At 47.0% G+C, this 17399-nt stretch overlaps 1 protein-coding gene across 1 annotated transcript in view; it reads left to right on the plus strand.

The window, feature by feature from the left end:
- F8 (coagulation factor VIII) overlaps nucleotides 1-17399 on the plus strand; it is a 589495-nt gene that overhangs the window by 363447 nt on the left and 208649 nt on the right. The window contains exon 13 of the mRNA XM_085630970.1: nucleotides 6489-6695. Coding sequence (XP_085487096.1) covers nucleotides 6489-6695 — 207 coding nt within the window. The remainder of the gene's footprint in view (nucleotides 1-6488; nucleotides 6696-17399) is intronic.

Below are 17399 nucleotides of genomic sequence, written 5' to 3' on the forward strand. Positions count from 1 at the left end.
CAGGACCTATCGTTACAGGTACTGACAGGGCTTCTGCGGGCAAATTTAATTGATTTATTTTCTGTATCAATTCTTCTCTATTTTTGTTCAAAACCTCAATTTCTTTTTCTTCTAGTACTCTATTTATTGAATTATCATGCAAAATTTGCGGAACTAAAGGAGTTCCTAATGCTGGGGCACTTGAGGTGACTACTCTATTGAGTCCTTCCTGATATGGGGTAGGATGTTTTGTTAAAAAATCCTCTAAAAATTCATCCTCTGATTCTCCATACCCTGTCACACTCATGTGCTTGGTTTTCGCTCTACACTTACTTCCCGTCTGTTCTTCAACCGTCAGTACTGGATATAACCCTTCTGATACCATAGCTCTTCTCCATTGTTTTATCTGATCTTCTCGTGATCCATTCATATATCTTGGAAAAAATCCCTTCATTCTCCCCCTTCCGCGCTTCTCTCTCTCATATGACTCAGTCTCCCATTCTTCTAAAGCCTCATACTGAGTTAGTCTAGGTCTTGGTTCTAAATCATTCATTCTCATTCTCAAATTCTGAAGAACTCTCCCATTAAATGTATCATATTCTGGGAAAGCTAAGACTCCATCACCTTTTGTGTAATTTACCCAATTCTCTAACCATACACAGCTATGATAACTGCTCTCCATCATCATGAATGAAGCAGGTTTTTTTTCTGTGGAGGGATAAGAATCCCTTCTCGAGTCAATATGGGCTTGTCTTTCTTAAAGAAATTCTTAATTCTTTTTATCAATGATATTTTTCTCTCTTCTCTATATATTTTGGGTAAGTATGGATGCATGAAATTGTATTCTGCAAATCCTAAAATTCTCCTATCTGGGCAGTAACTTACAATAGCCTTTTCCCAATCTCGCATATAATTTTCCTTTTGTCCAATCCTAAAGTAGCTTCTGTTTTCCCAACCAAACAGACTCGGGCTCACACTTGTGGTTTGACCAATCCCAGCGCGGCCTTCTGTGACGTCAGTATCACTCCTTACTACTGACCCCTCCTTTACAATCTGCGTTTGTCGCACACGCCCGCTGTTTCCACCAATCCCAGCGCGGCACACTGTGACGTCAGTCTAACTCCGGCAACTGACCCTCCCTTTACAAGGTAATGCAATGATTATTCTCAATACTTTTCATTAAATTCGTCGTTAGTAACAACTTAAAAACATTCACTACTCTGCCTGTTCCACTAAACAAAGGATAGATTTATTTTCACTGCAAGTAACACATTCCGCTTACTGTTCATTGAATAAGAAATTCCGTTTACCCTTCATACACTGCGAGTAAAACTTTCTGCTCACTCTTCTTTAAGGAAAGTCTTCCGTTTACTCTTCACTTATGCTCAGAAGAACCTGCAATTCCTTCGGTATTACTCTTTCTAGGTTATGCAAGACCAAAGTTTCACCAGGGAACTCTTTTGCTGTCACTCTAGCTCGGAAGAACCTGCTACTCCTCCAGTGTTACCCTTTCTAGGTGATATAAGACTAAAGTTTCACCAGCAAACACTCTGCTTTCAATCACTCTCACTTTTACACAAAATAGTCCCTAAATTTAACACTGCCAGCCCCGCATAGCTTCTCAGTGCTAATTCAACAGACGAGTAACCTCAATGCAGCGTGGCTACTTCCACCACCCTCTATTACTTCCAGAGAGTTTCAGGTATCACTATACCCGTGTTTCCAGACAACATAAAATGCGACGCGGACAGATTTGCTAAAACATAAATTAATAATCAATGATCAATATTCATTACTCATCACCAAACTAGTCAATAATAACTATAACTCTGCTACCAGAAAACGGATCCACCAACAACAGATACTCCAATACCATATAATCAACTGGGCCCATCAATCACACCTACACTCAAATTCATCTGGTTAGCCGCTGGGGGGGGGGTTCTGTTTGTTTATTATTTCATGAATTGACCAGTACTGCATTAATTCATATTTCACCCTATTTATTATCACTGATCAATAAGTTCTTTCCATTTGGTCGATGGACCAAATTAGTTGGAACTAGTTGATGGTGACGATGCACTTAACCTATCTTGCAAATAAATCATCTATAATAATAAACACAGACTCAGGAAGTTTTCAAAACCTTCATCTAATGCTTAAGTGTGAGTGAACCATTCAAATACACCACGGACACCATCAATCATTAGGGAGGAAGAATCAATCAACTCAAATACTCTCACAAATTCAATAGATTGACGTTGCTTAGAAAGGAGAGGATAGAGACAGCAGTACATCAGGAAAATATACGAATGTATTGTTACCACACATGGTGTGAAGACCAACCCCCTGGCCAAAGGGCTGGTAAGGGTCTCCGGGAAAGGTCAAGGACAAAGACTTCAAGACAGGAATCAAGACAGGATAGTGAACCTCACTAGACCACCGAACACGTCGCACCCCTCTCTGACACTCTCTTCCTCCTCAAGATTCTTCCGCTATCTTCTTTCTAATCAATTGCTTTTAATCGGTAATTCTCTATTGAATCTTCATCAGCATCTCAGCATCATCGATAACTCCGTCAGCATCTTTCCTCTCAGCATTCTCTCAGGATCACACACACCCAACTAAATAAACTACCTTAGTTATTACTTTTGGGATTCATGTACCACCCCCTAAAGTTGCAATATCATAAAAATATGAACGCTGATTGGACAGGCAAGGGGCGTCTTGGTCATCACATCATGTTGGCATAGCACTTTCTTTGTTCCCAAACCCATCCCTTTATTAATATGCATTTTATTTTATTTCCCACCCGAGTTTACTCATAGTTGATACAATTTTATCAATACTGTTCATATGACTTTAACCACTTCTGTTCGGACATCCGAGTTTCCCAGGGTTTAGCAGTCGATGGCCTTGGATGTGGTCCAATCATGGGATCATTCTTCCAGGGGAAATAGCGGTCCCTCATGCGCAGAAGGCTGTCTTTCAATCACTCGGGTTGTGGCAAGAAGGTCCAAAATACGAACTAATAAAAGGTGGAGAGAGAAAATATTAATTCAAGAAATAAATGATTTCACTGTATACCACCTACATCTACTCTATTCCCCTTAATTTATTTAATACTTTCCCTGCATTAGCTCTTAGTAAATAAAGCATTTTCTAAATAGCAAAGCAGATGCCATGCATGTGGGTCTTGAAGATGCCATGTTATTGCATTTTGCTCATGTGCGAGAAATTCCCTCCAAAGCTTGTTAAACGTCACAATACGTAGATGTAATTGACGAATGCTCAGTAAAGTTTTCTCTGCTAGAGCCGCGCTTTTAGTCCGCTATCCGTATTAATGGTTAGAAAACACATTGGCAAGCTTCTCTGTCTTATTTATGTAGCTGTAAGTTGCAAGGATTAATCATGAAACATAATTAATAATTCATGTTAATATGTTAAACGAGTGAATTAAATTCGAGCAAGTCTCACATAAAAGAGTCCTTGCTCCATCAGGTACAGTGAGAACCATCATGGTCACATGGGTACAGTGAGAAGCATCGAGGTCACATGGGCACAGTGAGAACCATCAGGGTCACATGGGTACAGTGAGAGTCATCAGGGTCACATGGGCACAGTGAGAAGCATCGTGGTCACATGGGTACAGTGAAAACCATCTGCCACATGGGTACAGTGAGAACCATCAGTCACATGGGTACAGTGAGAAGCATCATGGTCACATGGGCACAGTAAGAACCATCATGGTCACATGGGTACAGTGAGAACCAACCCCGTCACATGGGTACAGTGAAAACCATCTGCTACTTGGGTCAGTGAGAAACAGTCCTGTCCCAGGGGCACAGTGAGAACCATTGGTCACATGGGTACAGTGAGAACTGGTGTTTGGGTTAAATTTACCTTAAAAAATAGAAGACAAGAGGGGTTTGGCAAAGCAGCAACAGTTTGTTTAATTAAACAGTGCGGTCGGGAGAACAGTTACAGGCTCAAGGTCTGAGGAATGTCTTAATATACATTGGTTTTGTGTTACAGCAAGCAATAAACGTTTCTGTCGTACCATGTATGGTGAGGAATGTTGGTTGCTGCTTTAGAGTCACAAATGAATGATCAAATGGTTACTGCAGGGGGGTCTCAACCTTGCGTGGACACAGTGTGACTCGTGGTGTATGTGTCCAGACGTCCGACATGGGGAGCATGTGATCACTACATGTGCTAGGTCCTGATAGGCTATGTGCTCCTAACTCATGTGGCATCTGACTTTATGGTGTATTCAGAAGTGCGCATATCCTTTGGCCCATGTGTGCTTTATTGGGAGCAATGTCCCCTGACTATTGTAGTGGCACGGTGCCTATCTGTGGGTTGGATCAAGAGTTTTCTGCCCAAGTGTTTGCCCGCCAGTTATGCACCCTCCCACCTGTGACCCATCAATCGGTTATCCCGTTCCTAGGTTGCATGGCATGTCTGGCTACAAACTTGAATGTCGAGGTTGATGTGGAGTTCGGGATGGGTGATTCGAATAATAAGGGCAATAGTTCATTTTTATTGATAAAAGCATTGAAGTCCATATTAACAGAACCATCGGTCACATGGGTACAGTAAGAACCGTCACAGTCACATGGGTACACTGCGACCTATCGTGATCACATGGGTACAGTGAGAACCATTGCGCTTACATAGGTACAGTGAGAAACATCCCTGTCACGTGGACACAGTGATAACCATAGGTCACATGGGCACAGTGAATATCAACGGTCATGTGGGTTCAGCGAGAATCATGAGTATTGAGATAATCATTGCTATTACGTGAGTACAGGGAGAACCAATATGGTCACATGGGTACAGTGGGAACCATCTCGGTCATGTCGGTACAGTGAGAACATTGCGGTTACATGGGTACAGTGAGGTACATCCCTGTCACATGGGCACAGGGAGAACCATCTCCGTCATGTGGGAACAGTGAGAACCACTGCAGTTACATGAGTCCAGAGAGAACCAAACAGTCACACAGGCACAGTGAGAACCATCGTACCCATACGGGCACATTGAGAAGAGTGACACTCATATGCTTACCATGAGACACTGGACTATCACTTGGGCACAGGGAGAACCATCGGTCACATGGACACAGTGAGACCCATCCCGGTCACATGGGTACAGTGAGAACCAATGCAGTCACACGGGTACAGTGAGAACCATCCAACCCATACGGGTACAATAAGAAGTGTGACGCTCATATGTTTACCATGAGACACTGGGAAGTCACTTGGGCACAGTGAGACCCATCGGCCACATTGATACAGTGAGATCTACGACACTCCTGTCGGTACCGTGGGAGATTCAGTGGACACATGGGTACAGTTAGGACCATCACAGTCACACAGAGGCATATGACCTTGATCCTGCGTGGAGTGAGTTTGATCATCAAGGAGTCGGCATTATTACCCAGAATGGGTTCATTGACACCCAGTACCCCCCACGGAACTCCATACAGTACGGAACACGGTACTTCACAAAGCAGTCCACACACTACGCCACACACCCCTTGCAGGAATCACACCGTTTTCAACACAACAGACTACCAAGCACCTAAAGATTGGGCCCTATGATGACCCCAAACAGTACCCTTCATGGCATTTACAAAGTACCCCATGACAGGTGCCTTTCCAGTCAATGATGCTCCTTACATTGTTATACTTAGAGAATGGTTTTGAGTAAGTGTTTGAGGTGAAGCTGTCATGTTAAAGCTGGCGCTCACCTGCTGGTGTAACATGCATCACTCTTCAGAGCCACCGCACAGTCTACTTGGCACATCACTCTGTTTGCCAAGGCATTGCAGGGGTCTTCATTTAAATCGTCCTGGCGGGTAATGCATTTGGTTTGTGTCACAAGCTCTTCCAGACCCCTAGGGTTCCATCTCTTCCATGGTCTGGGACGCCACAGGAAGAGTAGTGTACCTCTGAGTAAGAACTGCCCCCCTTCACTCCTCTGAACCCCCAAACTCTAGTCTCCTTTGTGCTCTTTGAAGCCCCTGCTGCTTGCTTAGCAAATCCACTTTGCTGGAAATTGTAAACATTTTGGGATTTCCTGTTGTGTTTTTTGGACATCAGACCTGGTCGCCGTTTTGCACAAATCTTACCAAAAGGTCTGGGCTAGAGTAGTAATCAGACTGCTTCGTTCTGAGGGACATCTGTTGTTGGGATCTCTAAGAACCCTCTCCAGAGAAGGAACGGAGATTCATTAACTGCGGCCGGTAGTCAGAAACTGTGGTCCAGGAGTCCACCAGCTGGGGTTTAAGAGAGAGATTGCGTGGCATTAAGGCGTGAATGCAGTAACTTCCGTCCGGGAGGATTGTCAGTCCAGTCCTATGGTCCGTCCCTTGGTTCTTGAGTGGACGGTGGTCCAAGCGCCGGGACCTGTTGTTGGCCGTGGAAACCCTTGCGTTGAGCAGGGTCCTTGAGTGCCTCTCAGCTGCTTCTTCTCTACCTGTTCTTTGTCTCTTATTCCAGGTGTTAATGGCTACGTCGACAACCTACACCTCAGCCTGTGTCTGAACGAGGTGACCTACTGGTACGTGCTGAGCGTGGGGGCGCAGACCGACTTCCTGTCCGTCTTCTTCGCCGGTAACACCTTCAAGCACAACATGGTGTATGAAGACACTCTCACCCTCTTCCCCTTCTCTGGGGACACAGTGGTCATGATCATGGAGAAGCCAGGTCAGTGCGTCTTATTCTTACTGCAAATACATAAATAAATGAATAAAAATTTGAGTTTATTCATCTTTTCAACAAATGAACTATACAAACTTCAGTAAATGTACATAAATCTCTGCTTTCATTTCTACAGTATCCACACCTATTCTCCTCCGTCTGAAGGGCGGGGGTGTTAGAACATCCCAGATACCAGGGTAGGCGAGGATGGGTAACCATTTGTTCCTAAACACTCCCAAGACGGGAGCCACAGGTTTTGTACCAATGTGTGACTCAAATCTGTTACTAAGAATAAATCAATCAATTAATCAATCAAGAATTGATAAAGCACAACAGCTACTCATAAGAGTGTCCCGGCGCTGAATAAACTGCAACAACTCACCCCTTCCACTGAGTAAAGCCCTCAGACGGCCCCATCGAATAGACCAGACTTCACAGCTTTCCTGAAGAGATATCCCCCCTGATTTGGCGGCCATGGAGCAGGAGTGGGTCCTATGCTTGAGCTGCAAGATAGGAAAATGACGCCCCTCCCACTTTTTCCGTCTGATGCTTGGCACCGATGGTAAGTTGGCATCAGACGACGGGAGGGCTCTAGACAGATGATGCTGTAGCCTCATCGAAAGATGTTGGGGGCCTGGGCCATAGGACGCTCTGTGAGCCTAGACTGGTGCCTGGAATAGAATTCTCCCCTTGATAGGCAGTCTGTGGAGCTTGTGCCGATGTGGGGTCTTAGGCACTCTGAGAGTAGTCGAGCTGCTGTTTTTGATCAATGTGCAGTCTCTTGAGCGGATAGTCGGGCAGACCGAGGTACAGGACATTAACATCATCTATGCATGCCTGAATTACAGCATGGGCTGTTGTCCTCTGTGCCTGAAGCGGAGCACGCACGATCTTAATAAGGCCACGCATGACCCCCTACAGTAGACATCTGTGAGCTCAAACTTACCCCTAGAGTCCATGCCAGAGTGGTGGGGAGAGGGGTCGGCCCACTCTGGTCAGCCTTACTAGTCTCAACTAGTCGCGGGAGACCCAGCTAGCAGGATGTCTGTTCTTCTGGTGTTACACTGAAGATTCCTGGCTCCCATCCATGTAAAAACGTATGGCAAACAGTTCCTACAGGCCTTGCAGGACACCAAAGTATCCTTGTCCATTGACAGAAGGGGCTGAGTATCATGTGCGTAAGATATAACGTGGACCCCGAAGGATGCCACTCATGAGGCCAGGGGAGCCGTATAGATGCTAAAAAGAGCAGGCTCATGGCCGAGCCGTGTGGCGTGCCCCCTTTGAGTGTTTTTGGATCAGAGGAATATGGGGCCAGCCAAACTGCTTGACTGAGATTCTCCATAAATGAGCAGAGCCATCCCAAGGAGAGGCCACCACACCGATGTCCTCTAGACTTTGTAATAGGAGGGCGTGGGAACAGGAGTGAATGCTGCTGATACACCCGGCAGGACCAGTGTGATCTGTTTACCCTGATGCGGTGTCAACTTTATTGAATCTCCCACTTCGACCAGTGCGGTCTCCGTGCTGTGTCAAGCTCCGAACCCAGGCTGCAAAGGGTGAAGCTTATGTTGTTCCAAGGAAGAGGCTAGCAGTGCATACAGTAGTGTTTGAAGCATCTTGGAGGCAGCAGGGAGGACAAAATAGGCCTAAGACTGAATAAAGAATGATACAATGGGGTTAATGTGAATGGAAACACATTCTTTGTAGGAACCCTAAAGCTTGCATTCTGCTTTATCAATGTACCCTTTTATTCATTTACAATGATTATCCCTTATCCCCTTTACCATTTGTCCTTGGTATTAAACCATTCCTGAATCATCCCAGACATACTTTTGCAATTGGAGGGGTCGATGCAACCATCAGCCCCTCAGCCGTATCTTTCCGACAATGAATCCCCTTCACAAACCTTTTAATCTGAATGTACTTATTATTCTAAAGTTTTTGGATATAAATCTGATAAAACAGAAGTGCTACCCCTATATAATCTTTAGTTAGAATATATGTTTAATGACACAGATTTCCAGTGGAGCCTCAATAAAATAAAATATCTAGGTGTTTGATATTACCACTTGCCTCATTTAGGGTTTGGAGGAACACAGTAAACCCACAGTCCTCCCATCCCACCGTGTCGTGGCAGTTCCTCTACTGCATCTAGAGGTAGGGGAACCACAGATCACCATCAAAAAAGTGTCAGCTGCCTCTGCTGACTACAACCCCTGACCCAGAGGCTCAACCACCACAGGACCACAAGTCATAGAGGCGGTCGCTCCACCCTGTTGCAGTCCGAGTGACCGTCACTCATTTTCCCTGCCCATGGTGTTCATGGTGGACACAGGCAGGAAAAATGGAGAACTGACCGCACGTGAGGTGAGAAAACTCCCTGCGTGTATGGGTCTTTTAACATTTTTCTTACGGTGGTAAGTCCTCGCCTCCTTTGAACTAGGCGATCTCAGGGCTTCCAGTATTCTCTTTACCCAGGTTGATGTCAGGGCTAAAGTCAGAAAGAGGAGGCTTAAATCATCCATGTTGTACTGTGAGAGTGGGACTGCATGTGGCAGCAGTGACTGGGGCCTGTGTGGGAGGGTCATATTAAGATTATGTATGTGGTCTATGCCTACTGGGGCCTGTGTGGGAGGGTCATATTAAGATTATGTATGTGGTCTATGCCTACTGGGGCCTGTGTGGGAGGGTCATATTAAGATTATGTATGTGGTCTATGCCTACTGGGGCCTGTGTGGGAGGGTCATATTAAGATTATGTATGTGGTCTATGCCTACTGGGGCCTGTGTGGGAGGGTCATATTAAGAATATGTATGTGGTCTATGCCTACTAGGGCCTGTGTGGGAGGGTCATATTAAGATTATGTATGTGGCCTATGCCTACTGGGGCCTGTGTGGGAGGGTCATATTAAGATTATGTATGTGGTCTATGCCTACTGGGTCCTGTGTGGGAGGGTCATATTAAGATTATGTATGTGGTCTATGCCTACTGGGGCCTGTGTGGGAGGGTCATATTAAGATTATGTATGTGGTCTATGCCTACTGGGGCCTGTGTGGGAGGGTCATACTAAGATTATGTATGTGGTCTATGCCTACTGGGGCCTGTGTGGGAGGGTCATATTAAGATTATGTATGTGGTCTATGCCTACTGGGGCCTGTGTGGGAGGGTCATATTAAGATTATGAATGTGGTCTATGCCTACTGGGGCCTGTGTGGGAGGGTCATATTAAGATTATGTATGTGGTCTATGCCTACTGGGGCCTGTGTGGGAGGGTCATATTAAGATTATGTATGTGGTCTATGCCTACTAGGGCCTGTGTGGGAGGGTCATATTAAGATTATGTATGTGGTCTATGCCTACTGGGGCCTGTGTGGGAGGGTCATATTAAGATTATGTATGTGGTCTATGCCTACTGGGTCCTGTGTGGGAGGGTCATATTAAGATTATGTATGTGGTCTATGCCTACTGGGGCCTGTGTGGGAGGGTCATATTAAGATTATGAATGTGGTCTATGCCTACTGGGGCCTGTGTGGGAGGGTCATATTAAGATTATGTATGTGGTCTATGCCTACTGGGGCCTGTGTGGGAGGGTCATATTAAGATTATGTATGTGGTCTATGCCTACTGGGGCCTGTGTGGGAGGGTCATATTAAGATTATGAATGTGGTCTATGCCTACTGGGGCCTGTGTGGGAGGGTCATATTAAGATTATGTATGTGGTCTATGCCTACTGGGGCCTGTGTGGGAGGGTCATATTAAGATTATGTATGTGGTCTATGCCTACTGGGGCCTGTGTGGGGGGGTCATATTAAGATTATGAATGTGGTCTATGCCTACTGGGGCCTGTGTGGGAGGGTCATATTAAGATTATGTATGTGGTCTATGCCTACTGGGGCCTGTGTGGGAGGGTCATATTAAGATTATGTATGTGGTCTATGCCTACTGGGGTCTGTGTGGGAGGGTCATATTAAGATTATGTATGTGGTCTATGCCTACTGGGGTCTGTGTGGGAGGGTCATATTAAGATTATGTATGTGGTCTATGCCTACTGGGGCCTGTGTGGGAGGGTCATATTAAGATTATGTATGTGGTCTATGCCTACTGGGGCCTGTGTGGGAGGGTCATATTAAGATTATGTATGTGGTCTATGCCTACTGGGGCCTGTGTGGGAGGGTCATATTAAGATTATGTATGTGGTCTATGCCTACTGGGGCCTGTGTGGGAGGGTCATATTAAGATTATGTATGTGGTCTATGCCTACTCTCCCATAGTGAACTATTCTAGTGCTATAAAAGAAGAATATGGGCATTATTATTCAGAGCTCTTTTACTGTCTCAAAGTCTACGATTTGCAAAAAACAGAACCTTTGCAGCTAGAAAATAGCTTTTGGGTATGCACAAAAACCCATTTGCAATTCTGTAACACGTTACCAAAATGCAAAACAGGTTTCTGAGCACATACTGAATCGCAAATTGGAAAGTGCATGTTAGAAATATTGGGGTATATTTACAAGGGAAGTGGCGGAGCGCGGCGTCCGCGGTCTTGGCTTAACCCCACACTGTGCCACTTTGGAAATGCAGTGCTGCACTGTATTTACAACAATATGGTTCAGCCCTACGTTTTCCCATGCACTGGTGCTCATTACAGCTGCCTAGCACCAACACAGGCCCCCGTGCGCCATAGTGAAAGGGTGCCTGCGTTGTGGGGATGATTGTTTATGTGTAGGAAAATGTCCCTCCCTGCACATAAACAATCTTTAAAGGGCGTTTTGTAATATCTATGTGTGCTGCTTTGTGCAGCACACATAGAAGTTGCAACTCGTCATTTTTAAAATGATTGTTTATGCGCAGGAAGGGGCACCTACCTGCGCATAAACAATCGTGCATGTCGTTTTGCTGTTATACATAGAAACAGCAAAACGAGGAGAAATAAAGCATTTCGCTTTGTTGTGCCATGCTAAGACCAGGGATTTTTTTTACCCACCCTTGTAAATATGGGGCAGCGTCAAAATTAATAAGGGTTGCAGCGGAACACCCACCACAACACCCATTGCCCTCCCCTTTCATGCTGAGTATAGTGTGAAAGGGGGCCTGATTTACTCGGCAGTATTAAGCCTCATTAAGTGGCTTAACACTCCTTGTAAATAATGTGAAGCTCGTATCGTCACAGGAACGTAAAAAAAAAAATTGACATTCCTGTGGCAATAGGGGATTGCAAGTATGCCCCTGGGGTTCTTGTTGGCAGAGGCATGTACCCTGTCCAAGCAGGAACCACAATACTAGTCAGGGTAAGCCAAATGCACACCCTAAATCAAGCTACGCTCACCCTCTGGTAGTTAGACACAGAGCAGTCAGGCTTAACTTAAGAGGCAATGTGTAAAGTATTTGTGCAAAATTGAAAGCAGTAAAACTGTGGAAAAAACACACAAAAATGCACCACACCTGGTTAGTAAAATGGAGCTTAATTTAATGAGCAAAAGAAGCCAACAAGGGCAAAAATCCAATAAGTAGAGCTTGAGATACTATTTTTTAAAGAATTAGGTGAAAATAGTGCATAAAAGTGCAAAGCTTCAACTGTGGTTATCTGGTCACACCAGACCAGGACAAATTCACAAGTTCAGGCTGACCGCGATGGAGCATCGAAAAGTTACAGGGACCGCTGAACACAGTACCTTAAATCCTGGTACACGGTCTGCGTGGAGCTGCTGTGCGTCATCCGATGTCGTTTCCGAGAAAGACCACAGAAGTCAGAGTACCTTAGGCCCAATTCCAAGGGTCCAGGACTGGGGTGGCACCACTTGGCAGGGTAGACTCACAGATGGCAGAGTCTAAATGCTGTAGCAGGTGAGTTGGAAGGCCGCATGCATCAGATCAGCCCATCAGAGCAGGAGTCCCGCAGAGTGACAGTCCTGTCAGCAGCCCTGGACTTGTGGATACTCTGCCAGGAAGAAGAAGGGTACTGTCTTGTTAGGGTCAGCGCCCCTGTACTTATACCCAGTTGTGCCTTTGAAGAGGGAGTGACTCCAAAGAAGGGTCTTTGAAGTGTACACAGGCCCTTTCTTCCAATCCCTGGCTCCAGGCTATCAGTAGGGGGTAATGAGCCCTCTGTATGGGAAGCAGGACACTGCCTGTTAAGGTGTAAGTGTCAGCTCCCCCCTCACTTCCTGCCCAGGAAGAGCTATCAGAATGCAGATGTGTTTATTGTCACACCTACCCTTCCTGTGTTTGTGGCTGTTTAAAGGGAATAAACAAAGTGTAGCTGTCACCCACCCCAGACGTTTATTGGCGACAGACTGCAAGCACACAGAGCAGAGAAATGTCCACTTTCCAAAAGTGGCCTTTATAAAACAGTAATGTTAAATCCAACTTTACCAGTGAAGAGGATTCATCATTACTAATCCAAAGATATAAAACATGATGCAGTTACTACTTTCTAATCAGGAAGTGCATTGCATAAAATTGCATGTTTGCTGAACAGCCATTGTCCACCAACCTTTTCGTTCCTTGAAGGGAGCCAGCGTTATTGTGCGTCGTTTCAAGGTACAGAGATGACTGCTAGGACTGTGGTCATCTCTAAATGTGGTGGACAGAGTACGTCAGGATGAATGACTTCATGGCGTGCGCATCCAGATGAATGATTCCCCATCTATCAAACAACAAATGAGGTCATTAGCTGGGAGGTGCAGGAAGCGGGCACATGCAATGCAGTCTGTCCGAGTCTGGCAGCTGACTGAGGTTAGAAGATCGCCTTCTGATTGAGATCTCAGCATTGCTGTCCTCCCTCTCTCAACCTGTAGCTCCAGTCAAAAGGCTCTTTTATTTCCTCCATGAACAAAATGACTGTCTGTGGGAAAGCTCAAATCAATGGTTCTCAAGGTCACTTCGTGGAACACCTGCCCTTTATGTGCTCTCTCATTGCGGTCACAGAGGGTTACCAGAGAAGGTGAAACAGTCAGTTTCTCCTTGTCTCCTCTACAGATGTTTAGTGATAGAGAGGTAAACAATGAGTCTAGAGCACTCTGTGTGTGTCTGAAACAAGAGCTTGCAGCTGGTCTGTAGCTAGGGCTATCTCTCGGGTGGCAATGTCTGAAACCACAGCTCTTTATGGGTGTTTGAAGCCAGAGCATTCTGCAGGTATCTGAAACAAGAGCTCTCTCATGGCCTGGAGCTAGAGGTCTGTACCAGTATCTGGAGCCAGAGCTGCTCTATGAAACCAAAGCTAGGGCCCATTCATGGAACCTGAAGCCAGAGCTCTTTGCAGCTATTTTACTTCATCTGTAGACCCGACCCCACACTCCTGTTGTATTTGAAGCACCATATAAAAAAAAATATATATATATATATATACACTCAAGTCATGTTTTTCTTCAGTTGAATAATTTTGTCTTTTCTAACTCCCCCTTCAGCGTTTTGCTTTGACCAGGTTTTCTATTTGACGGCACTTGCTTCCATGATTTCTTTTCTTCCTCTTTATTGATGCTTACTGGCCTGTCATCAGGAATTACCCTGTCGATACCCTACTATTGAACGAAATCTCAAATTGTTTCTTGGCCTCTGCCAATATAGGATCCCTATCCCCTTACAGATATGTTGCTGTTGTTTACCTTGTAGCTTTCCATTCCGGTATAACACACCCTTTTCCTTCCCCTTTTCTCTTTGCTCGCACCTAAAGCCTTCTTCATCATGATCTCTGAACCTCATCTATTATATCTTTGTCTCTTTCCTTCCTTTCTCTTCTTACTTGAGATCTCTCTGGATATCTGCTCCAGAGCTCTCTCTGAATATCTAGTTCCAGTGTTTTCTCTGGATATCGGACTCCAGAGCTCTCTGGGCATCTGAGTCCAGGGCTCTGTTTGGGTATCTGATTCTAGAGCTCTCTCTGGGTATTTGATTTTAGAGTCCTCTCTTGATATCTGATTCCAGACCTCTCTCTGGATATCTCATTCCAGAGTCCTCACTGGATATCTGATTCTTGAGCCCTCTCTGGGTATCTGATTCCAGAGTCCTCTCTGGGTATCTGATTCGAGAGTCCTCTCTGGATATCTGATTCTAGAATACTCTCTGGGTATCTGATTCCAGAGTCCTCTCTTGATATCTGAATCCAGAGCTCTCTCTGAGTATCTGTTCCAGTGTTCATTCTGCATATCGGACCCTAAAGCTCTCTGGGTATCTTATTCTAGAGCGCTCTGGGTAGCTGATTCCAGTGTGCTCTCTGGGTATCTGATTTCAGAGTCCTCTCTTGATATCAGAATCCAGAGCTCTCTCTGGATATCTGATTCCAGAGCCAATCAATCAGTCATTTGTTAAGCGCACCACATACCCGCGAGGGTCTCAAGGTGTTGGGGGGGGGGGGGGAGGGGAGGTGGGGCCGCTACTGATCGAACAGCCAGGTCTTCAGTATCCTCCTGAAGGTCAGCAGGTCTTGGGTCTGTCGTAGGCTCAGTGGGAGGGTGTTCCATGTCTTGGCGGCGAGGTGTGAGAAGGTGGTTGTTTTTCGGATGCGCGGGACGGTGGCGAGTGAGAGGTTGGCGGAGCGTAGCTGGCGGTTGGGTGTGTAGAAGGAGAGCTGTCTGTTGAGGTAGGCTAGGCCGGTCTTGTGGAGTGCCTTGTGTGCATGGATGAGGAGCTTGAAGGATATCCTCTTGTTGACGGGGAGCCAGTGCAGGTTTCTTAGGTGGGGGGTGATGTGGCCATGTCGTGGTACATCGAGGATCAGTCGGGCCGAGGCGTTTTGGATGCGTTGTAGTCGATTGATGAGCTTGGTCGGGGCTCCTGCGAAGAGGGCGTTTCCGTAGTCGAGTCTCCTGCTGACGAGGGCCTGGGTGAATGTCTTTCTTGTATCTGTCGGGATCCATCTGTAGATCTTGCGGAGCATGCGGAGGGTGTTGAAGCAGGAGGAGGAGACGGCATTGACTTGCTTGGTCATTGAGAGCGTTGAGTCGAGGATGATTCCCAGGTTGTGTGCGTGGTCGGTGGGGGACGGGACTGCCCCCTGTGCCGTTGGCCACCAGAAGTCGTCCCAGGCTGACGGGTTGAAGCCGAGGATGAGGACCTCCGTCTTGTCCGAGTTCAGCTTCAGACGGCTGATCTTCATCCAGTCGGCGACGGCCTTCATTCCTTCGTGGAGGTTGGCTTTGGCGGTGATGGGGTCCTTGGTGAGGGAGAGGATCAGTTGAGTGTCGTCAGCATAGGAGATTATGTTGAGGTCGTGCTGTCGGGCGACGTGTGCGAGCGGGGCCATGTAAATGTTGAACAGTGTCGGGCTGAGGGAGGATCCCTGGGGTATGCCACAGATGATCCCGGAGACTTTGGAACAGAACGGGGGAGGCAGACGCTCTGGGTTCTGCCGGAGAGGAAGGAGGTGGTCCATTCCAGAGCCTTGTCTCAGATCCCTGCAGCGTGGAGGCGTGTGCGTAGTGTGCGGTGGCAGACGGTGTCGAAGGTGGCGGAGAGGTCTGGGAGGATGAGTGCTGCGGTCTCCCCGTTGTCTAGCAGGGTCCTCATGTCGTCGGTGGCGGCGATGAGGGCGGTCTCGGTGCTGTGGGTCTGCCTTGGGTTTGTTGAGTAGGGCGTTGATCTCAGCGTGTTTCCAGTTCTCTGGGAAGGTTGCGGTCTCGAGGGAGAGATTGATGACATTGCGCAGGTGTGGTGCGATGGAGCGGCTTGCTTTGTTGAAGACGTGGTCCGGGAATGGGTCTGACGGAGAGCCAGAGTGGATTGTGCTCATGGTCTTTATGGTGTCATCGATGCTCATGCTGGTCCAGGCTAGTAAGGGGACGTGGTCGATGGTGTGCAGAGGGTCTGTTGTGTTGCTGTTTATTGGGGCTGTCTGGGTGTTGAAGCTGTCGTGGATGTCTGCTATCTTGCGGTGGAAGAAGGTGGCGAGGGAGTCGCACAGGGCTTGCGACGGCGGGATGTCGTTGGTGTTGAAGCTGGGGTTGGAGAGTTCCTTCATGATGTTGAAGAGCTCCTTGCTGTCGTGTGCGTTGTTGTCAAAGTGGTCTTTGAAGGAGGTCTTCTTGGCAGCCCTGATGAGGTGGTGGTGGCTGCGGACGGCGTCCTTGTGTGCTGCGTGGCTGTCCGGAGTTTGTTCACTGTGCCATTTCTTCTCTAGTTTCCGGCAGGCTTGCTTGGAGGCTAGGAGTTCTGGGGTGAACCAGCTGGCCCTCTTGCTGGTGTCTCTGTGGGGGGGTTTCTTCAGCGGGGCAAGAGTGTTGGTGCAGTCCTCGATCCAGCGTCTGAGGTTGTGGGCAGCGTCGTCGGTGTTGGAGGGTTCGGTGAGTGGGCTGAGAGCGAGGTTTGCATGTGGTTGGTCTTCGGTGATTTTGCTCCAGCGGCGGCGGGGGATCTGTTGGGTGCGGTGGTGTGTGGTGGGTTTCTGGAAGGTGAAGTGGCTACAGCGGTGGTCGGTCCAGAGGAGTTCAGTGGTGTGGCTGATGGAGACGTGTGGGTTTGAGGAGAAGACGGGGTCAAGCGTGTGGCCGGTAGAGTGGATGGGCGTTGTGACGAGTTGTCTCAGTCCGAGGTTGGCGAGGTTATCGATCAGGATTGTGGAGTTGTTGTCGTTGTTCTTCTCAAGGTGAAAGTTCAGGTCTCCTAGGAGGATGTAATCGGTGGAGGTCAGGGCGTACGTGCTGATGAAGTCGGCGATGGAGATGCTGAACTGGGGGCGGGGTCCGGGGGGATATCTCTAGATATCTGAATCCAG

This window comes from Triturus cristatus, chromosome 10 (genome assembly GCF_964204655.1).
Source record: "Triturus cristatus chromosome 10, aTriCri1.1, whole genome shotgun sequence".
Lineage (NCBI taxonomy): Eukaryota > Metazoa > Chordata > Amphibia > Caudata > Salamandridae > Triturus > Triturus cristatus.